Source organism: Neodiprion pinetum, chromosome 3 (assembly GCF_021155775.2).
Source record: "Neodiprion pinetum isolate iyNeoPine1 chromosome 3, iyNeoPine1.2, whole genome shotgun sequence".
NCBI classification, from domain to species: domain Eukaryota; kingdom Metazoa; phylum Arthropoda; class Insecta; order Hymenoptera; family Diprionidae; genus Neodiprion; species Neodiprion pinetum.
This window is the reverse complement of record NC_060234.1, coordinates 11,110,791-11,137,017: the sequence shown is the minus strand read 5'-3', so window position 1 is coordinate 11,137,017 and position 26,227 is coordinate 11,110,791. Positions and strand designations below refer to the sequence as shown.

At 38.5% G+C, this 26,227-nt stretch overlaps 1 protein-coding gene and 1 long non-coding RNA gene across 2 annotated transcripts; both read left to right on the top strand.

Annotated features, from left to right (window-relative positions):
- Positions 1 to 15,305: 15,305 nt before the first annotated feature.
- LOC138190588 (uncharacterized) lies at positions 15,306 to 16,493 on the top strand. Its single transcript, XM_069134334.1, has one exon. The coding sequence runs from the start codon at positions 15,306 to 15,308 to the stop codon at positions 16,491 to 16,493; it is 1,188 nt and encodes a 395-aa protein (XP_068990435.1).
- Positions 16,494 to 17,841: 1,348 nt separating this feature from the next.
- LOC138190546 (uncharacterized) lies at positions 17,842 to 18,988 on the top strand. Its single transcript, XR_011176579.1, has 2 exons — positions 17,842 to 18,539; positions 18,894 to 18,988. It is a non-coding gene; the product is annotated as an uncharacterized lncRNA (long non-coding RNA).
- The last annotated feature ends 7,239 nt before the right edge of the window (positions 18,989 to 26,227 follow it).

Sequence of the window (26,227 nt, the reverse complement as noted above, 5' to 3'; positions counted from 1 at the left end):
ACCTCATTACCATAGATTTTTGGATCAATATCCGCTAATTTCCACTTCCGTCCAAAATGCTGAACTAAAAACACCCAAGCAGGCACAGGTCGTCAAATTTTGTGAGTAATCCGTCCGTATCTTGTTTTATCTCTTTTTATTCCAATTCTTACACAATTATTAACCTCTTTAATCGTCAAACTTCATTCATGTAACCTATATTTTATACTATCGTTGCTAACCGCAATTTTCACACTTAACCTGAAAAATTGTCACTCAAACATGTGACAATATATATTATATAATTAAGTTAAAATAACAGCAACTATTCTTACCAACATAGTCTCTGTTCCAATTGGAATTGTCTTGTGAAACATTTTGTAATTATTATAGCCTGATGATGTCGGCAGGGCCCGGCCGAAACGTCGCAAACGCAAACATGTTCGTTTGCCCAACAATTAAATATATCTATTTACCCGACCGGATTTGGACTAAACCTTCTTTATTCTTCAGTATTGCTATATGTGAACGCTTATCTGACACTAGTTGTTATATGGTAAGACAGAGAGACCGGTGTTCGGCCGCTTCCGTAGGTGTCGCCTCGTGAATCTCGTTACAAACTTCAGCAACATCTTCATCTTCTGATATTTTATTTGATCAATCTATGACAATTTCTACCAGTCGACAGAAATTTCTTGCAAATGCAAAAAAACTCGGTTCATTTTAATGTTGAAAGAAAAGTTTACTGCTGAAAATATATTGGTAAAACAAGCTAATAATGATGCTGATGTAATGATAATTGAAACAGCAATAGAGCAATTCAATTTAACAAATACAACTATTGTTATAAGTGAAGATGTAGGCAGCGATGCTATTGAAGGTGCGCGTCGAGTTGCGCGATCGACGAAATCGATGACGGATCGATTATTGCGTATTCTTGTGGGTATGACGTCACGTATGGGATGGCGTATCGAGATCCGTGTTGCGGCAGGTGGTAGGTTTTTGAAACCACTCTAGTTCTGGCGGTCGTGATGAGCAGTCACGTTTTGGGGAGTTTCGCGAAGTAATGGAGTTGCCCGAAAATCGCGAGGGGAACGGAAAGGGGGTTGCAAGGATGTAAAAGGTAAGCGCTGCTTCTATCCCCGCGATTGAATTTCGAGCATGATTGCGGAAAGGCTTGCCGAGTAACGGGTAGCCGTTTTGGATTTGCGTAGTAGAGAAGTACTCGAAATTCTTTTGCCGATTCTTTTGCTTGATGACCGTAGCCTGAGTACGCGTGTTAGAGTAGAGTAAATTTTGAGTTCCTGCGAAAGTTGAGTAGAGTCACGGGTTTTAGTTGAGTCTTTCTCGTTAGTGAAATCAAGTATAGCCGAATTTCGCTGTACCGGGTCGAGCCGCGTTATCGGGTTTTTAAGTATCACCTCTCGAGTAGGTCGGGAAGTGCCGAATTGGAGTGCTCGGATTAGCGGGTAACGTTTTGGGGGATTTTGAAAAGATTTTTAGGTTACGTTTAGTTGCGCCTGCATTGAGTTCCGTACCCGTTAGTTGAGATAATGTAGATTGAGTTGCGTCATCTTGAGCTTGTGTTGAGTTGAAGTTGAATGTAGCGGTGCTTGCGCTTAGTTAAGTTGCTGTTTAGTTAAGATAGTGTTTAGTCGAGTTGAGGTGATGTATAGTCGAAATTGCCGTTGCGTTGAGCAGCAGTTGAGACGAGAAGTTTGAGCATTGAGTTTTGGTTGCGTTTAAAATACAGTAACGTTTGCGAATTCGTTTAGACTTGGGGCAGCTCGCGGTAGCGTCGAAGCTCCGAGTCGAGTGAGATCTCGGGTGAGATTGAGGACGCCGTCTGTTCGGTAGCCCGACGGCGCACCGTCGAATAATTAGTTTCAGTTTCGTTTCGAGCAATAATCGCCATGATGAACAAATGGCGAACTTGCAAATTAAGAATTGCGTATGAGGATTTTGTGATCGTTGAGTGACGTTTTAGTTAGGGAGCCGCGAGCTCATCAGAGTAAGAAATAGAGTAGGTTACGTGTAATTTTCTGTTTAATTTTAGACTCGCGATGAGCGACTTTTGGATTAAATTTTTTTTTTGTTTTGTATCACCGCTATTGGGAAATATAAGATTTTATTTTACTTTTGTTAAATAGCGCGTGTATTTCGAGTGTCTCTCTCTCTCTCCAAAAATTACCCCTCCCCTCTCCGCGGTACTGAGCTATCGAGCATATGCCCTAGGAATAGCGCAATAATGACTTTGAGGCGTGTTAATCACGCCAGGTGCCCAACAAAACTTCGCGATATTGTTTTAGATCCAGGGTACATCGTGGACGCCGATTTATTGTGCACGCGGTAAGTTCTCGGTCATTTTCTCCGAGTGACCGAGAAGCGGGAAAAATCCACGTCGCAGGAGTTAGGCAACGATTGTACCATTTATTTTACCAACATTTGGCTGATATGTCATTCATTATTCGTTATTGAAACTCCATTTTTAAAACGACAATTCTGAAAGTTTTTCATGACAAAAAAAAATTAGTATTTCTCAAAATCTTGTTTTCAACAATGTCAACAACCAAAAGAGCGACAAGTAGTTGGCGTCAATATTTTCATGTTGACAATAAATCTGGCAATGCTAAATGTAAATATTGCCCTAAAATTTTAAAAACTTGTAGTAATACAACCAATTTGAAGCGACACATGGAAAGGAAACACTCTGGTATCATAAGTAGTAGCGAAAATAAAGAGGTAAGTACCTACTATTTTGTGCTTTGAACCAACCAAATGATAAATCAGGGTACTATTTAAAATGCCCGGGCAATATGAATAATGACATGCAAGTCAAAGTTTCATTTTGACAGTTGTAGTTTAGGGTTGAGTGTTTACAAATCGGAAGATATACTTACCGATTCAGATGATAAATCAATTTACGATCTAAACAGTGATTAATCGAGTCAAAATTTATTTTTATTTTAATCGGCTATTTATGATACGTAATATTTTTTTAGTTTAGTGGCCATTTGCTAAAGGATATTTTTGAACAATTTTAATTTTGTTGAAGGATCATGCAGCCAAGTCGGGAAACAATTGGCAGGAAAAATCAATTGCAGCTACATCTACATACGAGTATACTGAAGACTCTATGATTATGATACCGACCACTTCCGCATCTCAAATTGAAGATCCTGTAGGGCCTTCATCTCCTAAACGACATAAAATGGGTATTGAAGCATCATTCTCAAAAATATTAGAATTTGGATCAGGGGGTTCAAAAAACAAACAGATTAGAGACGCTATAGCACAATTGATATACCGCGATAATCTTTCTTTCAGCGTGGTCGAAGGAGAAGTTTGGAAAATTGATTAAATTACTTGCACCATTATATAAAATCCCATGTCGCAAAACGATAACCGACATGATTGATGGAAAATACGAAGAGAAAAAAGCTATCATAATCAACAAGTTACAATCCGTTACCAATGGAAAGATTTGCAAATGAAAAGCTATCTAGGAGTAACTATTCATTTTATCAAAAATTTTAAGATTGTTTCTTTCAATAAAGCTTGTGAGCCGCTTGCAAAGAGTCATACCGCTGAATACCTATCAACCACCATAAAAAATATTTGCGAAAAATGGGAAATACCTGAAGTAAAAATTGTGGCTGTCACTACCGACAATGGTGCAAATATTGTAAAAACCATTGAATCAGCATTTGGAAGAGCAAAGCATATTATTATTGAAAATTAATTTCTCCATTTGCTTACCAATACCATACACCTAATTTACTTTGACGACTCCGGCTGCTGCATGGAAATCGCTTTCATCCTAAGGGTTAGAAGCAATCAAAACGGGTCTTATTGTGCGTCATGCACTATGAAAAACACTACACAGACATGGTTGATCTCTTCGCTTTTACAATTTCTGCGAAGTTGCATTCATTGTACTTTTATGGTCACTAGACTAAGGAGGTCACTGAGGCGGAAAGTCCTACAGGTGTAATAAAATGGCAGATTCTTGCAGCTTTCCGTCCCAATTAACTCCGGATTAGAGATATTTAATGGTACTCTTTGTGTATTCCCTACCTGCGATGCCTTGCAGTTGGAATAAACTGAGGTTTGAATTTGATTTGATTGCTTTTCCATTTTAATTGCATCAAGTATACATTTTACAATATTTTCGAATTTCGTCCACCAGTCGTCACGGCTGAAGATTTCAGTTTCTTGCCCCTCTGCCATTCTGTCCTACCAAGAGGATTACAGTATATGCAATTGGCAATTTTTTCCACAAGTCGTCATACGTGGAATATTATACAAGATTTAAAAAATGATATCATATGCTGCAATTTGATAGTAAAACATTCCAGAGTACATAACCTACAAAAGATGTGCATTTCCACTTGTACATCGAAATGATTAATTCGATAATTAACAAATATATTATACTTATTCGAAAAAATATTATATAACGATAATAATTTCACAATATCTGCACAATGCTTTAAAGACTCGAGTACATAACCATACGCGCGCCTGTTTTTTTTTTTAAATTATCGCTCACAAATATGTGTATCAAGCGTCACTAAACACTGTCAAGACCTCCGAGATCCCTCGATAAATAAAACTTGCGATACTTTTTGCGAAGTAGCGCTACACTTCAGCGATAAACATCGCTATCTTCTACCTACAGAATCGTTCGCAGCAACGCTCGTCGATAATTGCGGTTAACAATATCGTTAGCTACCGAATCTCGTCTACAGAATATCGCTACAGAGGAATAGTTCAAAAGTTACGAAATCGGCCCCAACGCGACATTGAGGTCACAAAGGCAGGTGAAGACACCACTGATATTATATACACTGGACTAGGATATTACCGTATACTCCACGTGTAAGCTCGTGCGTCCAATTCAACAATTGAATTTCCGCCATCTCGTACAGAAAGTTGTCACAAAATGCTCGCTAGATTTGAACTGCGTAATATATGCTATTTAGATCTAACGATATATTCGTCACAGAAAAAAGTTTTTGACGAGTAAAATGATGTTTGATACATTAAATGAAGTACAAATCATTTTTTCGAAAGTATATTAATATTTACAATTATATGGTGTAAAAGATCATTGAATAATATGACGAAAAACTTGTATTCAAGCGTCATTTTTCTTTTTGTTCAAAAGAAGTCCTCAATTCTAAGAAGTTTCCGTCCATTATCCTTTATCCTATGGTGGGCTGAATTCCATACGGTTTATTCAAAGATTTGTATAACACTAATTCAACCGTTAGAGAATCCATTTACCATCCATTGATCATCAAAGTGGAGCTCAAGACATGAGAAAAAAGTTTTGAATTAAATTATATCGAATTGGGTGAGTGAAAACTTTATTCAAAAATATGGAGAATAAAACATTCCTTGCAAACGTTGAGGCATTTTTATAGAGTTGCGTGCGATAAACCACAACCGTAATATAATTAGTAGTATCAATCCACAATCCATTCGCATGAAGAAAAAGTTACAATCACAATCAAAAGAAAATAAAAAAGATGTACATATCTGAGCATGCAAATCAGGTACAAATGTGTAGGTGATCATGTAATTTGGTTACATTCACTGTGGTGGGCCGATCGAATTCATCCTGAAATTCGGTCTGCTGCAAGTTTTCACCTACAGATAAGTTAATAATGAATAACGACAATGGAAATACACAGAAATGTGTCACACACGATTTTTCTGTAACAGAGCACTTTATAATCTGTAGGTAATTAACCGCTTCGATGGCATTGACGCAATAGTGCATCACATCAACGTGTCTTTATGCACACTGAGTTTTCTCTGACCTAGAAGGGATTAATAGTTTCAGATCTTACCAAATAACGTTGGGATACTGCCTTTGCGTAGAGTTACATAATTTTTACTTTTTTTCTGTGAGCAAGAGGGTTCAAAGTGGTCGGAACACAAAATGCTATCACTTGAAGGAGACCACGGTCCAATGTTTATATTTGCGATCCACTGCTTCATAATATCAGGTTCATCCAATGGGAACCTACATAACAAGCAAAGTTTAAATTTATCAATTCATGCGTTATGTTGCATTGAGTAACGGTACTTACTTGAGGAATGTATAGCCACGTCTATATTACCTTAGTCGGTGACAAGATGAACACTCTGATTTTGTGTCAAATATAGTTGGTAGACTGTTCTTTTTGAATGTAATTAGGAATCCTGTCCTATCAAAGCAGTTATTTGTAAAACGAGCTGAACACATTGTGCTATTTCGGTTTGGCTTCCAGTCCTTCCTCTTCATTTCTTTTAACCACTGCTGAAGGCGCAACACATCTTTCTCGAGTAATCTACATATCGATATATAATTTAATCCCTGAGTCAATAATACCCGAGTTTTCAATTTCAATTATAATAAGATCGGTTCATAATTCAAATATTGTGAATTTTTACTGACACGATTCGTACGTTATAATACTCGTTAAATATAATTAGTAAATACTTCGTATGCTGACATAACCTCTGTAAGTTATCATTTGCAGAACGCTTCAGCGTTGTATACTCACTTGTGAAATGATCGCCCACGATATTTTGATTGCTTTGTTTTGCAAAAAATGCAGGTACTCATTGTGACCTCAATAATTGTTACTGTAATTTTTCATCGCAATCGATTATATACACATACATATATCACGTACATATATATATGTATAAATATATATATACATATCTGAAGTGACAAGAATCTGTACAAAATGGCTACCGTTCAATTGGCGTGACGGGGCCACGCTTAATCCAATCCAGTGTATATATATATCAGTGGAAGACACCACTAGCTAGGGACGGGCGACATCAGTTCTATATTACATATATCGATATCGTTAATTCGATATACCGAAATATCGAATCGAATTATAGGTCATGGTCTATCAGCGTATATCGATATTTTTCCATCGATATTTGCTTCGATATTCGTTTTTTTTTTATAGTACGCAAAACGGATGGAGAGATAATACAGGAGAAAAGGGAGAACGGTGTGCCTCGTGGTCGGTTCGTCGGTCGGAGTCGCCATTGCGTGAGAGACACTTCACTCTCTCCGCAACGCAACAAAACTCATTTCACGAAAAGCTTCCCTCTGTAATGATTTTATAGTAAGATCATTTTAAAGATAAAAAAATATACTTAGATATATAAATCGCTGAAGTGAACCAAGACGAAGGATAAGGACAACATAACCTCAAAATATTAGAGCACGTCATACTGTTTTGCGCCGAATGCGCGCATAAGCGAGATTCGGTACACGGTCGTAATTTTATTCCACCAAGGCGTTTTCGAGAAAAATACGTCAAAATTTCTTCGGAGTTTTGTTCACCCAGCTAAACCCTCTGTATCGGTCTTGTACGAACCGCATTGCATCAGCTCTCCCGCACTCTAGCTTTTTATCGTCCGTCGTGAGCCTCGCCTTGATGGAAAAATGTTTTGTTTCGATCTCAAGGAGAAGTGATCCAGGATGGCCCTTTTGTAATTTGAAGTTCGGCGTCATTTCACAAAAGATGGCAAAGTGGCACAGCGTCAACACTGTCTGCAAGTCATTGTTTCGAACAGTTGCACAACAAGTATGTGGAGAAATGATGTGGAAAAAATATACGATCGAGAGAAATCTCGCCAATGAATAGACTGAGCAATTATTCGATAAAAAAATTACGTTCTATTCATATTCTAAACTATAGCAGTATAAATTGCAAACGAATTTGATTGACATTGTGAGAATATGTCTTAACAGATGTATGTAACATTTTTCCATCTACATCCACGACTCAGAAAAATCGAGAGGATATTTCGAAATGGAAAAAAGCCGAATAAAACAATACGATCGAGAGAAAGGGTGCCAATGAATAGAAATGTATATCCATTCAACAAGTATGATAACTAATTCGTCTGAGCAATCATTCGAAAGTGGAAAGAATGTTAGAAAAATTATGTATTTATATTCTAAAATATAGCAGTATAAATTGCGAACTGATAATTGGTGTATGTTGTAATTTTTCGTATATATCCAGGAGTCGAAATATCGAAAGGAAACTTCAAGACTGTGAAAGAAACCCAGGTACGAAATACGATAGATATTATCACTAGTGAATAGAAATATTGTTTCCACGAGTAATATTAATTATTCTATGTATTCATTGAAACCAAAAAAAGAATGAAACGGAGAAAAATGTTATTTAGTTATCTTTGCAAATATTAAAATTGCAATAATAATGTTTTATTTATATTCCCATCGCATATTTTTTTTGTACAAATCCGATACGATATTTGTGATATCGATATTTTTGCACCAATATATCGGAACATCGTATAATAGCTTTGTGATAAATCGACATAAAAATATCGATATTTCGGCATTCCATACCCATCCCTACCACTAGCGGACGGTCCGAGCGAGAGGGGGGCCTACGTGTCACCCAAAACCAATAGTGGGGGAACTGGACATGCGCATCGGGATCCATCCCCTCCGAAGCCAGACGGTTCAACCGCAGCGGACCGAGACGTCACTTCGCATTCAGTATTTGAACTGAACAGTCGCATTGGCTTCGCAGCTTGAGCGGTAGAATTTTCATCTATAAATATTATAATTCCTCGGAATCAAAAGGCTAGAAAACGAAAAATAAGTTAAAGTGAACTCAGTGCACTCCTCTCGCTTACCCATACTCATCCATTCCGTCGTAAATATGCCGAAACCCAATTCAAAATCCACTATACGTCGTCACTTGATCAGCATAAGACGCCGTCGCAACCGAGAGGCAGCAGAAGCCGCTCGCATCCGAGGCATCAAAAACGAGGTAGAGGTTTACACTCACATCTCGAGTCCTCGGGCGTATTCACCGCTTCCGGAATCCGAGGTGGAAGGACGGATCATCCGAAACAGCAGTCCAGAGCCGGGGGTAGAAACGAGCACCACTGATTAAAAGGTAAGCGCAAACGCAATATCATAAAGACGACTTACCTCACGTCGCGGTCCTCCCTCTGATCGTATCAGTCCGTATCGGGCACCCGAGTCCCTTACCAAAAACAGTGCTTCGGTGATAGTCTGTAGATTTTTCGTTATAAGCGATCTGCAAGAACAAATTGTTTTAGTTTTGTTTTTTTGTTGATGTTTCATTCCGAGACGTCAAAAGTGGTATATAAATACCATTTTAGCTCTAATCTCCAGTGTAGTTGTCAGGATGTCGTGTCCTTTACGTTCTTGATCCATCGTAGGGACTCGTGATCAGTGATTATAGTGTGAATGTCCTTCCGTATAAATAAGGTCGCGAATGTTCTATGGACCAAATGAGGGCAATAAATTCTTTATCGAATACCGAGTAATTAACTTTCGTTTTTTTCAGAATTCTGTATGCGTATGCCACTGGAAGGTCAGTGCCGTCTTTTTAATAGTCAACTACAGAACCAGTTGCATATTTCGAAGCATCAGTAGTCAAAACGAAAGGTTCCGGAGTCGATCGCCGTTCATGTATGAGATTAAAACAATCACTCTTTATCCATAATTGAAACAGCTATCTTTCATCTATAAATAAAACAACCATCTCTCATCCATTATTAAAACACTCCTCTTTCATCTATAATATATAGCAAGCGGATTATGTGAACTGAAAAATTTTCAACAAACTGCGAATATACGCGAGTACAATCGAATTGAGAAAAACAATTCACCATAATTATTGTGTGACATAAAGTCATCTTCAATTTTTCGAAGAACTTAGGATCAATCTTTCAACCATTCTCCGTGGAGTAGGCCTTCTGGGGATACCACGTGAAAAAAAACGCGCCGGATGCTCTACCGCTTGCGGTGGTGTGGAAACGAGTATAAATGAACTTATTATCACTGTTCAAATACTAGCATATTGTAGTTTCTCAAATGACAATTCCATTCTTGTGTAAATTTAACTGAGATTGTCAATGAAACTCATGTTCCGACGATGTGTATCACGTGTGGAATCGTAATGCCTTTGGATTTCTCCAGTTTAGTCAAAGCGAAGTTCACGTGAATACATTTTTCTTCTTGATAAATTTCGTTTCATTATTAAAGTCAACAAGGAGTACATACCTTCGGTAATTTAAAGCATGGCAATTCCAACATCTTTCTCTCCCGCTTGACCTGTTGAATCCATACCGTGCAGAATTATTTAAAAATTTCTAAGACAAATTTTCGTACACGCTTGGTTTATAGATTACTTGATTGATTCTACTGTTGGACACTTTTTTCGAAAATAATTACATTCACGTTCTTAAATGAAGAGTTGACGGTTGACGTGATTCCAAAGCTCCCATTCATCTGAAACAGAAATACAACCAATTCCCTTGATGAGGAAGAATGTCATTGCGATAGTAACGAAGTGACAAACCAGAAGAAGAGATCAAAGTACGGCGACCCAGCGTGTATTTATATAAAGCACTGATATATAACTACACTGGATTGGGTATTACCGTATACCCAACGTAAAAACTCGTACATCCAATCGAACAGCTGAATTTCCGCCATCTTGTAGGGAAAGTTATCACAAAAAGTGCGCCAGATCTGAATTTCGTAATATCAGCTTTTCAGATCCGACGACATATTTGTCACACCGTTGCGTTGACTGAAGAATATATGTTCAGTCGACGGTCACACAAAAATAAGTTTGTGACGTGTAAAATAATGTTTAATACGTTAAACGAAGAACAAATCACTTTTTCGAAAGTATATTAATATTCATCATTATGTGATGTAAAAGGTCATCTGCTGATATGACGAAAAACTTGTATTAAAGCATGATTTTTTTTGATGCTCGGAAGAAGTCTTCAATTCTCAGAGGTCATCGTCCATTATCCTTTACCTAATAGTGTGCTGAGTTTCATATGGATTATTCGGAAATTCGTATAACACTACGCCAACCGTTATGGAATCAGCATCCATTGACCATCAGAGTGGAGCTCAAGACATGTGTATAACGTTTTGAATCGAATCATATCAAATTATAAGTAATAACTGTATCATTGATACCTCAGTTTTCAATTTCAACTATAATAAGATTGGGTTATGATTCAAATATTGTGATTTTTTACTCACACGATTCGTACGCTATAATACTCCTTAAATATAATTAGTGAATACTTCGTATGCTGACATGACCTCTGCAAGTTATGATTGACATTGTGAGAATATGTCTTAAGGCAGTTCTATCGGTATACATATGAGCCAAAAGTTTTGTCCGTTCCGTATAGTTACATCCTATTTCTAGAATCAGTTGTAGGGCAAAAATTTTTAACAGAGACTGTACGCCTATACACAGAACAGTCATATACAAATGGCCACTCACACATAGACGCATAGCGACGCTGAACGCGGCAACAGCGCGATTCCCAACTTTTATAAACCGTTCAACAGTTTTATAAAATACAACCGGCAGGTTAGTATTTGTCTTTCTTTCTATAGGTAACGTTTTCTTCATTTTGTCCTATTTTAAATAAAAGTTTGCTGCATTTCACAGGCGCTTCGAAACGGAAAAATCAGCCTCTTGTGATCAGCGATGATGAGGATGAAGCTATGTTGAACTCTACACCATCTAACGTACGTCCCACTCCAGCACAAGATACTATGAAGAAAAATATTGCTAAGCTGCATATGGAGCTTGACTCAACGGAAAGGCGCAAAAGGTCTCTTGTAGCTGACGGCACTGAATTCGATAAAGCATGTAATTTGCGGCGAGAAATTGACATTTGTGAGAAGAAGCTCAAGCTTGAAGAAAAACAAAGAGTGTACTCCATGACGCACAGACAAAATCAAAAACAAAAAATAATTGAATTATGTTCAGAGAATCCCGATGCAGCCAAGTCGCTGACGCCTCGTGCTGGCCCTGGACGCCCACGTTTAGAAGAAGAACAGTCTGAATTGCTAAAAACAATAAGTGATTTAGCCCTGTTTGGTGCTTCTGCTGAAGAGCGACGCCCTTGTGAGATAGTTCGAACGGTCCATACGCTTCCAGAACTTACAAATAAACTAAGCGAGTTGGGATTTAATATTTCACGGAGTGCTACTTATATTCGACTATTGCCTAGACGAGTAAATACACGAGAAGCTAAGCGCCATGTAGTGACTGTGCCGGTGAAGCTAAGTCGTCCTGAAGCTGACCATCATGAGGCACACAAAGACCAATGCTTTTCTGTGGCCTCCATAAGGTCGCTGGAAACGATAGCCTCAGTACTTGGTCCTGACTCCGTAATTTTTTTATCTCAGGATGACAAAGCCCGCGTCCCCATCGGCCTGACAGCGGCGAACAAGCAGGCGCCATTATTAATGCAAGTTGATTATAAAGTGTCGTTACCAGATAACGACTTTGTGATTGCTTCGAGGCACAAATTAATTCCAAGCGTATATGCTTTATGTGGAGTGAAACCCAATGAGATGGGACGACCAGAAGCTGTTTCATATAGTGGACCAACTTACATAGCAATACGAAGTGGCAAGCACTCTTCGTCAACTGCAACTAGTCACGCGCAAAATTTGGACACTCTTTTAACAATTGAGACTTTTTCCAAATTTATAAAGAATATAGACAGCAAAGTTAAACCTGTTCTTATAATTTCAAGTGACGGTGGGCCTGACGAGAATCCGCGATATCGCAAAGTGATCGCACACGCCATAGAGCATGTTAAACAATATGATTTAGACGCAGTATTTATTGTGACTAATGCCCCTGGCAGGAGCGCATTCAACAGAGTAGAAAGAGGCAGGCTCCACTCAGTCGAGAACTAACAGGCGTTGTTCTTCCCCATGATTTTTTTGGGACACATCTTCACTCCAGCGGCAGAACATTAGACGAAAGTCTCGAAAAGGATAATTTCAAAAAGGCAGGGGATATTTTGGCTGAAATATGGTCTGCAGTGTGCATTGACGGACACGAAGTAGTCGCTAAATATATAGACCCGAATAACCACACTTCCAGCGTTCCAGACCTGCCAGCCGAAGAATGGTACACTGAGCACGTTAGAGAGAGCGAGATTTATTCCAGGTACATTGCAGTTGGTTCACATTAAATTTTGATGCGTGCCTATTTTATTTTTTTTTTTTTAATTTTCTAACGAGTACGAATATCAAAAAAATTTTATTAGGAGTTACTAAGGGAAATTGTTTTTAATTTTTTTTTAGGTTGTAAAATGCGATGACCATAAGTGCTGCAACCCACGCCGGAGTGATCTGCATATGATTCTTCACGACCGTTTTCTGCCACCTCCATACCCTATCACTCAAGTTGATGGACACTTGACAATTCCGGACTTTAAAGAGCATGACGGAAAGTCATTTGCTCCATTTCTGATACACCACTGCCTACCGATTCAACCGCTGAATGCCTTCATCAGCACGCCTTATGATCTCTATTGCCCAAGTGTCCGAGATGATTTATAGAAAAGATGCAGCAGTACATGCGGTATTTACTTTGCATCTAGCACAAGAGCTGCAGAGCACAGGTGAGCAGCCCACATTGCACCAGCTTAGCAAGCGCGTATGTTCCGCAAAGTACGACCCTCACGGATTGTCACAAGACGAGCTGATGAGTTACTGTGCGCAAGCGCCAACGGATTAGAGTGGTTAGATCAGAACGAAGTTGAAGTAGCAGATGAATTTAGTGAAAATCATATGGACATGTTGGTTCCAATAGTCTCTCTTAAGACCGCGCATGATTCTCCATGGACTGAATTAGAGTTGATATTCTTTTTTAATCATAGTAGTTACGATTTAAGTATTCTATTGTTAAATTTTTATTACACTTATAATTAAACTCTCAGCAATATTGATTACTAGTCTTAACTAATCGTAAATAAAAGCACGAAGCAAATTTTGTTTTTTTTTTACAATAACAATTTGACGTGTTTACGTAAGAAACCCACATTTTGAAAAATCTCACGTGAGATTGGGGGAAGGGGGAGTGGATTAGGTCGAATCTCACGACATCTCACCACGGGGGGAGGGAGGGACAGAAAATTAAAAAAAACACCTCACGTAATTTATGGATGACCCCTAACCTCAAATTTTCGTTTGACGGTAGGCGTATTGTTGACCTACAATATCTTTCGGACCATTTGAAATACATCAAATGCAAAAAAGATATTTTCTTGAGGAATACGGTAGAGAAATCGCGAATGGGTCTGAACTGTATGTTAAATATTCCCTGCGAAGAGTGTTCAACGATGATACAAGTGCACACCGGAAAAATGCATGGCACAGGAGATAATAAAAATCGAGCCGACGTCAATACGAAAGCTGTGTTGGGTGAGTAAATTATTTTGATAAATTATAGGATGCTATATGATAATCCAAAATGAGTTAAGTAGAACCGGTAGAACCTAAATATCTCAAATATTTTTTTAGGCGCTGTTCACTCCGGCATTGGGGAAACCGCTTTGAACAAGCTATTGGCCTGTTTGAGTGTTCCTCCGATATCAGCAAACCTGTACAAGAGATATGAACGGGAAATCGGGCCAGCTATAGAAGCTGCTGCAAAAGACTCGTGTCGGAAAGCTGCGGAGGATGAAAAACAATTAGTGATAGCTAATGTCGACAAGTTATGTCAGGAGATGTAAGTTTCATATTTTTTTCCTCAGCGTAGTAAAGCTTTTTAACAAAAGCATTGGCTACAGTGAGTAAGAAATATTGAGAAGACATTCTTCGCAGAATGAGTGATAATCATGAAACTATGTAGATACTGGGGGAGATAAGAAATTACAACATTTTCTACTGCGGTTAGATGGCCGTAGACAGTTTACTCTGTATTCACAACAATTTTTTTAAAAAAATTCTGAAATAGGAAATGTTTGTATTCAAAAAGAAACTCGACGGTGGATCAAAGTTAATTATCTCCCACAACGCTACAGTAAATTTTTTAATTTCCCTCGCAGTGCAAAATTTCGCTATCATTACTCTTGACTATGATTTCTTCTAATATGGGAAACTATAGAGTACTTTGACACCAATTATTGGGAAGCCAGAGCTGCAACAATAGGATTTATTGTATAAATTAGTAATTAGATTTTTATAGCATTTTACAGCTATTTTTATAGGAATTTTGTATATGAATAATTGTATAATACGATTTTTCTCTGGTTTTTCACCTACAGACGTTTTTCACCAAATACTTGTATTTTTATCAATTGTAGTGGATGTTGACAAATAAACGGGAACATTTGACAATTTTTGAGTTTTATAGTTTTTCAAGCATCCTACAGATTTTCTCTTTCTTTTTTTTTTCTCTACCGTAATCAGGCCGAAAGACGTAGTCCAAGAGATCTTCCCTTTCATGGAGTCTCTGAGAGCTTCAACTAGTGTCGACGTTCAGCACCCTGAAGGTACAGAGGACGCCTTGGAGAAAAGAAAAACATTTGATACAGGCGTTGGGAATATCGTCAACATCATCGTGTCATATGATATGGGTTGGAGCAAACGCGGCAACGGACGGAGCTACAATAGCTTAAATGGTTATGGTACCATAACCGGATTCCTAAGTGTCAAAGTTTTAGATTTCGCAGCGCGTAATAAGAAATGCAGACGTTGCACCGCTGGTCATGATAAATCCGACCATGATTGCCGACAAAACTTTTCTGGTAGTGCTAAGGCGATGGAGCCTGATGTAGGAGCAACTCTGGTCAATGACAGTACGATCCTCAAAGAAACTGGATTAAACGTCAAAGTGCTAATCGGTGACGAAGACAGTTCAACAATCGCTGCAGTACGACAAAACAATCCTCAGTCAGTTCATAAATTAACAGATGCAAATCATCTGAGGAAAAATTTTATGAGCGCATTATACGATTTGAGAAAAAATTTCAAAGAAATGAGGGATAAGGAAGTTATCCCCCATTTAAAGAAATGTTTCTCTTACGCTTTGGTTCAAAATAAAGGGGACAGCGCCAACTTAACCAAAAGTCTTCGCAATATTCCCGAGCATTTCATCGGTCGCCACGAAAATTGCGGAACGTGGTGCAAAGAGCCGCACAAAATAGTGCTACAAAACGTACAACAGTACGCAAAATTGTCGGAAATATTCGAGAAATATGCGGGCAACGCTGCTAAATTTTCGGTTGTCGCTTCACGTCAGCCGAACGAAAGTTTTAACAACATGATGGCTCACAAAACGCCGGAAAACTGTTGTTATAGTCTGAGCAAAGCAGCGGATTATAGATTAGCCAGTACCGTGTGCACGAAAAACGAAGGAGAAATGTATATTTTGAACGTCAATTCAAAATATTTGAATCTTTCTCCTGGAAAATACACCAAATCTTTTAGTAAGAAGTTGGACCAGAAGAAAAAAAAGAGAGCGGTAAAGGCAAAATTGGCTTCAAGTAAAGCACGTCGAAATGTACTCGCTCAAAAGACAGAAACTCGTAGAAAATCAATGGAGAAGTCTGAAGGGACACGATACAAGAGAAATTGTGGTATGGATATCGACGTTCAAAATTCTACAAGTATTAATTTAATGTACCACTGAGAAATACTGCTGAAAATTTACTCGATGTTTTTTTATCTAAGAATGACTGCAACATCATCTATTTCGATCTCGAAACATCTGGGTTGTCGAAAAATTCAGAAATTTTACAAATTGCAGCAAAATTTAAGGATCGAAAGTTCAGTGTGTATGTCAATCCATCAAAAGCTATTGATTCTACTGCGTCCAGAATTACAGGACTGAAGTTCATAAAGGGACATCTGTTTTTTAACGGCAAACGAGTCCCGTCGATGTCACCGCGGGATGCTTTAGAATCATTTCGAGAATTTATCGACTTCTCGTCCAAACCTTGCATTTTTGTAGCCAATAATGTTTCGTTCGATTCCGGTCATTTGCTTCGGTATATTATCGAAAATGGAATGATTGCTAATTTTCAAAAGATCGCGGGATTTTCAGACAGCATGGTGATTTTGCGAAAAGTTTTACCTGAAAGAAAAAAAGAAAATAGAATGTTTAAACTGGAGACGTTGGCGCGTAATTTTTTGAAATTAAAAATAACTGACGAATTTCACGAAGCATTATTTGATGCTGAAATATTAGAGCAGTTGTGCCATCTGCTTATCAAGAAGGAAAATTTTTGTTTGCACTGTAAACCATATAAAAACTCAGTGTTGATGAAAATTTGTGCACCATCATTGCAAAATTTGAAAGGCGTAGTTTCGGACGAAATAATAAAAAAAATAGCAAGCGCTGGGTTCGATTTCGAAATTCTGACAACAGTTTACTCTACAGGCGGAGAAGCTGCAATTCGAGAATGAATGGCCAAAGAAACAACTGCAAAAAAACCACGCGTCACCAAAATGAAAAAAATTATTGATAACATCATAGCGCGCCTGCAAAGCAGGTCTTAACTTAAAACTGTTAAGTATATCGAAAAATATTGAGTTTTCGTCATTTCGTATAAAATCTTCGTTAATACTTTGTTTTTCCATAATAAAAATTTGTGTGTCATTATTTCATTACAATTTCAATAAATCTTTGTCAATCGTTTAGAAACAAACGAACATTCTTTCCCTTATCTTGCCAAAAACAGAAAACTTGGGCTCTATCGATTTAAATTTCGCGAGCATATTGCCCGCTGCCGCCTTACATCGTTGCCACATCGTCACAATCACTCTCCTTCACGTTCAGTGTCGGGTGCAAATTATAGCTTTCGACAGACGACTAATCCGAAACTAGATGGTCGAACATTTTCATTTTTTGTTTCAAATGATCTTTACATATTTGAGTACATCGTGTTCACTTTTCGAACAAATGGTAAGATCCGTTCTCTAGTTATAATTACTTGTGTCACTGAAGTCAGAGTCTCTCACGGGTTAAGGGAGCTTTCCAGTGTGAAATTTTCAAAAAATCGATTTTTTTTTTTTTGCTTTATCGAATAGTATACACTCTTCCGAATATTCCCTGAAATTTTCATGCCGAAATTCAGATTATTTCGGTTACTGTACAGCATTTTTTGGAAGAAGGCAAGGGAGCGCTACAGCTGCCGCGTCGGCCGTCTGCCCGTGCGACTGTTATTTCTATTGTCTCGTTCCTACCTGCACGTACATGAACTTGGCTCGCCAATTGTCGAAAATGTGAATTCGGACTATTGCATAATTTGCCGTTAATTAGCCGTAAATTAGTCGCGCGACTTATTTTTTTGTCGCACTCAATTTTCAAAAAAAAAGCGGACGGCGTGCTAAATTCTTGAAAATCAATCAATCACTGTGTGTGGCAACTAGCCCCAAAGCACGTATTCTGCGGCAAGCAGATTGTAGAAATCGCTACGCAGTGTGCTGTGTGCACCTTCAATGAAGGTTACGACCCAATTTTAAAAATTTTGAAGACGATGGGATGCACGATAGGGCCGAGCGCCGCACATTTCGCCGCTAAGTACAAGAATGCGCGCATCATCCAAGCAAACCGCCAGGCGTCCCTGGATAGCAAAGAGGCGAGGACAGCTCGTCGGACTGAACAATCCATTGAGCACGATCTTTTCGAAGAAGCAGAAGGGATATTGTACGGACCTGGCATCGCTGATTGACCGTAAGTAAACGATTTACCTAAAATTTCCTCACTTGAAACTTTGAACGCGTTTTTCTCGAAACAGCATTTTTCAAAACGGTGTCCAACTTGGAGGGCAGAGTTTTAAAGCTATCGAGTTGAATTTTTTACACAATATTCTTAACGTCATTGTTTATCGTGCTATGGAAGCTTTTTTTTTTTTTTTGACATCTTCCTATTTTTTTGTAAAAAAAACTGCCAAAAAAAATGCTAAAATCGATACTTTTTGTTCAAACCGGCGCCATTTTTGCAAAAAAAAAAAAAAAGAAAAAAGCCTCCATAGCACGAAAGCCAATTATATACCGATCAATAATCTTTTTGTGTTTTTTGTTTCAGATCAAAATTGTGACCCCCAACGTGGACACCACATCCAAGTGCATTTTCTGCAACAATTGTTTCATCATTTTTATAGATATTAATTAATAAATAAATCGATCTTTAAAAAATTGTTTTGTATTCTTCAATACCCAATTAATATACAAAAAAAAAACCAGACCGATTAGATTATTTTTTCTTTAAAAAAAAAAATCGCGAAAAACAGCGATTTTTCGGGCTGTCACACTGGAAAGCTCCCTTAAGTATAGAAAACGTTCCCCAGAAAAATGATTTTTGATAGCGTTTATTTAACAAACTAGATGGTGAATCGGTTTAAAAATTTGAGCATTTCTTTATAACTGTACTTTCTATATATCAAAATTTCAAATGAGTCGTAAGATTTTGAAGAAACCATAGAACTGCCTTAAACAGGTCAAAAAAATTATAAGCCTCGGCTGAAAAGTCAGTTTTGTAATGTAAAAATTTGTCTCTATTGAACATCATTTATAATGGCTAAACTATAGTACTATATTAACTTGACGGTAAAAATTCACATGATACGTTTGTAGAGAATTCAAATGCTCGACAAATTTAGAGAAAAAGAAATCTAATATCTTCCCCATGTTATTTTATATTGGAGAAAAATTGAATTCTCAGAGCGACATTTCGAAATTGGTTGTATAAGAGATATCTTTTAGTGAGGATTCCTTCCGGCTGTATGTGAAAAGTGTTTTACAAGTGAAAGCCCGAGAAAAATTTCTGTGAGTTATACTTACACTTGTATGTTATTTATTGTTAGTTATAAGACTCGGTAACCGAGTTCGCTATTTGAGGTTTTTTTTTTTTTATAAGAAAATGTAATATTTCTAAAATCGAATATTTCAATCTCGACCCGAAGTTCACTGACAACAAAGTGAAAAAGAATACGTTATTGCATGCTTGTTCAATATAATTACTGACATGATATTCGGGAAAAAGTTTTTTTCAAATATTTCAAGTGAGAAATTCACTTGCATTTTGATGACTTACTGATAAAATTTTACAATTTAGATTATAGATTTAGTCTGCAAGGATAATTCTATAAAATCAACGAAAATATCCTGATTTGCAATTTCTAATCTGGCCGTTTTTAAAACGATCAATGAGGTGAAATAATAGTATCAGAAATACAGATTTTAGTATTAGACATTTATTTGTCAATTCAATCATTAACAATGACAACAGAGCGTTACAAATTAAATATGCGAGTTCTTATCATTACATACACACATCATTATATGAGTTACGTTATAATCGGTTCAAAATTATCATCACATTCTAATCAATGCATGATAAATTTCATAGAAATATAACATTAAATGTTTTAAACCTATATGTTACACCTATCCCTCTAACAGAAACACTTGGATGAAATTTTTTTTTTATGTTTGAAATTTTTTTTTTTTTCTATTCTACTATACCGCTAGTATTATTATCAAATCGTTCACTTTACTTTGACGGCCTTCAACATTTATTGTCAATCGAAAGAATTACTAGTTGCCGTCAGAGAAAAATGGAGAAACTTTGAAATATGTCTAAGGATTAAGAAATTTACAAAAATGGAGAAACTGAAAAATGCTCAAGAATTGCGATATCGATACAAGCACAAGTCTTAGTCAATAACTTGCGTGAGTAATGAACTCACTCAGCGAACGGCTCGCGAACCTTCACAGAATCCTGAATCGATGACCAGCGGGTCGCGGAACCTGACCTTCTTGGGACTGGCTTTCCTGTTTTGATCGAAGGTCCTTTCCCAGCCGTCTTGCCCGTCAGCCTGCGGCGAACGGATGCAACTTCCGCCTCGCTCTTGACCATTCTTCTTCTTGTCTTTTGGTAGCGATGACCAGATCGCACCGCCTTTCACGGTGCAGGTCGTAAACGTTATCTCTCCGTTTCTGTCCCTCCCTTGCACTACGTAGGTGTAGGATGGACGTTTGGTTCTCGAACCCGACGCCTTGTGAAAGCTACAAGAGGGACGTGGGTTGCTCGAACATGAAGCCCTGGAACGGAAAGCGCTGCCCGAACTCTTGACGGTGATCGAGATGGGCCGATTCTCTTTTTCGTCGTCCTCCTTGCATTCCAGTGCCTCCACCAGCTTCTTCACGAAGTTCGCAGAAGTCGAGGATGAGTAGCTTGACATTACCTTCTCCGGATCACGACATTTCGCCTTCAGTTCCTTGATTATTTCTTCCACGAAACTTCTGGTCGGAGATCGTTGCTTGTGCCTTTGTATTATCTTTTCCATCACAGTCGACTTCCTTGACGACATGAAGAAGCGGTTCAGGTCCTCCGCGTCCAATTCGTCTTTGAGAAAATTGTCCCTCTTTTCTGTCTCTTCGGATTTCATTTCGCTATCGGTCAGGATCTCCTCAATATCACTCAGCCACCTTTCGCCCTGCGTTTTCACCGGGAAATTAAATTTATTCGGAGTCGATGTGGCTAATGGTAGTATTTGCTCAGCGTCTTCGTAGCTCGAATCTTCCGACGACGAGACTTCGTTGTCGTCGACGTTATCCTCGGGCGGTTCCTGGTCTTCCGAAATCGACTTCTTCGCCGGAGCGGATTCCTCGACGCGAATTACGCTGTCGGTGCTAACGACCATCTCGTCTTCCTCCAGGTTGTCTAGTTTCTCCGTAGCAACAGGCGGAAGGACCAGGTTCAAGTTCTCTACCTTCCGTGACCGTGACATTTTCGGCCATGTCTTACTCACGTGCATCTTCGAGTAAGCCGCTGACAGTTTCATGATCTCCCCACGCATGTCTAATTCCGGACGGGGAGACCGTTGTGCGGTCCTTGTCAAAATCGGCATCGCACCGGCTGTAAAAACAAAACGATACGATTTTAAATAAGACACCGTTTGTCAGCCGCCAAGAAATTGATTTTTCTAAAGAAACGAGACGTTAAATTCAATTTATTTACCGAATTTGAGAATCAAGTTTTTAGAAAATCATGAGGTCAAAATTTCTGATTTTTCTTTTACCTTTTTCTTCATACAAAGGTACGTTCGTTGCAAATATTTCAATACCCGGAACATAGATCCTTCAGACGATGAGTATGGAGCATTCAATTAAATATTTGAACCGCGTATCTAACTGTCGTTTAACTTGGTTCGTTTACACCGCTTTTTTGTAATGACACATCGATTCTTACCTTCCATTGCCGCACTCTGCTTTTTGCAGAGTTTGCCCAAGCGTGTCCTAGTCGATTGAGCGCTCTTCCAAGGGGATGGGCGGCTCTCGATCGGTCGTGGGTCAGTCAGGATTTTCAGCGAAGCTCTACGCCTATTCGTAAACCAATCGGGCACCGTCAGCCGCTCGAATGATTTCTTGGCCCTCATTTCGATCTCGCTCGGTCGACGTGGCTTCTGAAAAAAGTAGGAAAGAAACATGGTTATAATCGTGTCATTTATTCGGAAAAAGACGAACACTCGAAAGTTCTCAAAATAACCATTACGTCTATTAATATCGTTGAAACATCAACGTCTGTGTCAAATTGGCAAAAGAATAAATGAAAAAAGTTCAAAACTTTTCAACTTACGTCTCCTTCGTCGTTTTGGCAAGTTGTGTTGCTGAAACAGCAGGGAACAGACATCGAAGCCATCGTAGTCGATTTTTTTTCTACTCAACAACTAGACAAATCAAACTTTAAATCCAACTGGACTTGAACAGATTCTGTTCGAAACTTTAACTCGGGATACCTTGCAACGTCAAGGACTAGCTCAGACTCTACAGGTGTTACTACCTCTGCGATTGACTGAGGAATAATGCTCATCGGGTCAAGACGTGCGATATTTATACTCTACGCTAGAAATACCGTTATCACCGCCAGTTTCAGGCTGACCAATCAGGTGCCGCCCTAATGAGCAAAGGGACTACCTGGCCGGCCGAAGGGTGTTTGTGATTCGAGGGTCCACCCGAACCTCTGCTGCACTCGCCTTGCAGCAGACTTTTCGAAAATGTCGGGAGAGGGGCGGTGCGGTATTAGATTTTAACATTTTTCGATCTGGGTAAAAAATTAGAAAGATCGAAAAATTGAAGGGTCGCAATATCAAATATCCAAAAACGTGAAAGCGTCACTCTAACATTTGAATAATGTAAAAAGTCGGAGGGTGGAATAAGGCGAAGCACAAGATATGGATTTGAATCATGACGATTGTATGTTCCGGTCTTAATCATTCCGAAGACTTTATATTTTGGCATTTCTACATTTTTAAATTCTATGAAATAGATTTTCGCGGTTTAGAAAATTCTATGCTGTGAAGCTTCACCATTTTTATCCTTTAACCGAAAAATTTGCGTACATCTTCTATTCAGGGAAAAGAAGAGATTTTGTGCCATTCTTATCATGGTTATCGGACGAAAATATTTCTCAAGTCTATCGGAAATGAATTCCGACGAATCCCGTTCTCGTACGTATTGAGCGGTGATGCTTTTTTATTTATTCAACTGATTGTGTTTGTTATTGTTCAGGCTTCTAATTATTGACTGGAGCATTTTCTTTCACACGGTTGTCCCAAGTTTAAAACAAGTTTATCATTTTTCTTGGATTTGTTTTTCTACAACGTGTATACTCGTTCATGTATCGTTGTACGAAGCTAAAAAAATGCCGATTTTGAACACGTTGAAGAGATTTTCCACATTCTTTGTCGGCAAACGATCATTTCGAGCAATCGTCCAATCGCGAATTATTTTTACAGTGCTCCCCCCCTAAGATTTCAGACTCGGGGCTCTGGTTCCAGGAAAAATATCTTAGAGAGGTATCCCCTCTACTCTTAAAAGGTGGGGTGTATATGTAGACAGCTGACTTATAGTAGCGGCTTACGCGCATGCGCAAGTAAACAACACTGAGTATAGTGGGGAAGCCGAATTGCGGGGAAATGATAGTAAAATGAGGGGAAGTAATATCTTACAGAGGGATATCTTAGGGGGGGAGCACTGTACTTCTATTTACACGCTTCTGATTCCGAAAAATGTTCTTCTCATCGTTTTTCGAAATACGGACAAATTGAAAATAAATAATACTCTTGAAAAAAGGTACACTGAGAAAAAAATGTTATCGGATTTCATAAATATTAATTGATCCAAATAATCCATACGTTTGTAAAGTCGTGAGACCACATTTATTCAAAGCGACAATTTATGTACTTTTTAAATCACGTCTGAACACGTAATGTACTACTCTAGGGCATATAAATGTTGTGTAAATTTGCTGGGCTACATAATTTAAAATTTTTTTTTCAATACGTTGTGCTATTGTTATTGATTGCCACCGAACAAGTGTAGCAGCGTCACTCCAAAATAGTTTTTGGAAAACATGGCTGGATCAAAACTATAACCCAACATATCGCTTCGGATACCCTTACGAAAAAAAAACCCTCAATATGGGGGTGAATTCGTACCCTCAATTCTTTTTTTATGGGAATTCAGCAATACCTATGAATTAGGGCTACGAATTGACACCCAAGTTGAGGGTTTTTTCCGTGAAGGTATCGTTGGCAGATTCCTATGAATCTAGATTAATTTAATGCGAAGGATTCGGGTACACAAGCATTTTTGAAGCTACTTTTCAATCGAGGAATCTTGCCGTCTGCAAGTGATTGAAATTGGTACTACTTCAAATCAATCATCATTTCGATTCAAAAATGTGAAACATGCACGTCAACGTCGGGGTGACCTCTGGTCAGGGAATTCTGGAAAACCTGGAAAACCTGAAAATGTCATGGAATTCTGCAATTCCCGCATAGTCAGGGAACCATTTACCATATACTTTTTTCATACAAATACGTCCCAAAGTTTTTTTGAGCTTTAGATAAATTAGATCCAATACCAATTTTCTTACCATCACCGCAAGGTTCGCTTCAAACTTTGATTATTCCTGAATATTACATTACCAACGACTGCGCATCGGCTAGCTGTGACAGTGTAACTGAAGTTACAGTTCGTACTTTCGTTTAAAGAAAAAAAAAGTGGAATTGTATGGAAAATACGTATTTTTTTTCAATATGTTTTAGCGAATATAGTCGAATGTTTCAGGAAAAATGATAAAATTTTTGTCTGGAAAACCTGGAAAAGTCGGGGAATATCGTGATGGATATACACTGGCTACGCTGCAGCTTAGTCTGACCGAGTGAAGTACGATCTTACTTTCGAAATTGGTTTTATAAGAGATATCTTTTAGTGAGGATTCCTTCCGGCTGTATGTGAAAAGAGTTTTACAAGTGAAAGCCCAAGAAAAATTTCGCTCCGAAACCTGGAAACACACCAGTGGGAGTCATCGGTATAGGTACACCTAAGCGTCGGTCGTTCAATGAACCGAATATCAACCCCCCCATGTTTAATGGGCTCGCGTTTTGCATTTGGCATTAGTCAGTTTTCAGTCATTTGGAGTTGTTCACAGTCAAAGGGCTCGATACAAGGGTATAAATGACTTACCTGAGCCGTACGAGAGACAAAATGCATTCCCGAGTCAGCGGGAGGTGTAAGCTTGAGCAAACGTTCGAGGAAGGAAGGGTAAAGAAATCTGTTCAAAATCGGTTTTATTTCTCCACACTGCCATGCGAAGTCCTCGAGCCGTCCCAGATTTCGGGGCGACATTTTCGCAACGGCTTAAATACGCGCTAAAAATTCGTGAAAAAAGTTTTGAAACTTGTTTGACTGTTATACAAACGTTTTAATTAAATAAAGTAAAGGCGTTTACATCGATCAATTGTTTATTCCATCAGCGAGAATATGAAGTAAAAATTTCTACGTGGAAACGCAGCTTGTAGATATTTCACGCTGGTTCAATCCACTTATGCCAATTGCCGAATAAGCGCGATAGCTGGCTTCAAACTTTGCACCAGCCGTTAAGCGGCTCGTGAAAAAGCGACACCGCGAATACGAGACTTGTGTGAAACCGAATGTCGAAATTTATCGCGAACGAAAAAAACTAAGGCTGATTATCTCGTTCTCCGTCAAGGTATACGAATTTTATGGAATAATTGTGATGGCATTTCCGTTAAAAAAAAGGCTGAAACCGCCGTAAGCGCTGTGTTCAAAAATTCGACTTTCAAAAATTTCGTTTTCCCAGTTTTAGCCGGTGATCTGGTACGACCTTCACCGAAGAGACTCACCTCGTTCCTTTCAACAAGCAAAATCCTTTCTGGTCTCAATTACAGCTAAGGATTATGGATTGACCAAAAAGCCATCATGACTCCATTTTCCCAGAAGTGTGCAGCGGTGGCCTTTATTTAACAACCTTACAGCAATATCTGTCTGGAATTTAGTGCCCTCGCAGCTAATTATTCCGATACTCCGGCAATCTGTCCTTCTTCGAAT

Coding starts and splice junctions, on each gene's coding strand:
- LOC138190588 (XM_069134334.1), top strand. CDS start 15,306: ATGGAGTCTCTGAGAGCTTCAACTAGTGTCGACGTTCAGCACCCTGAA.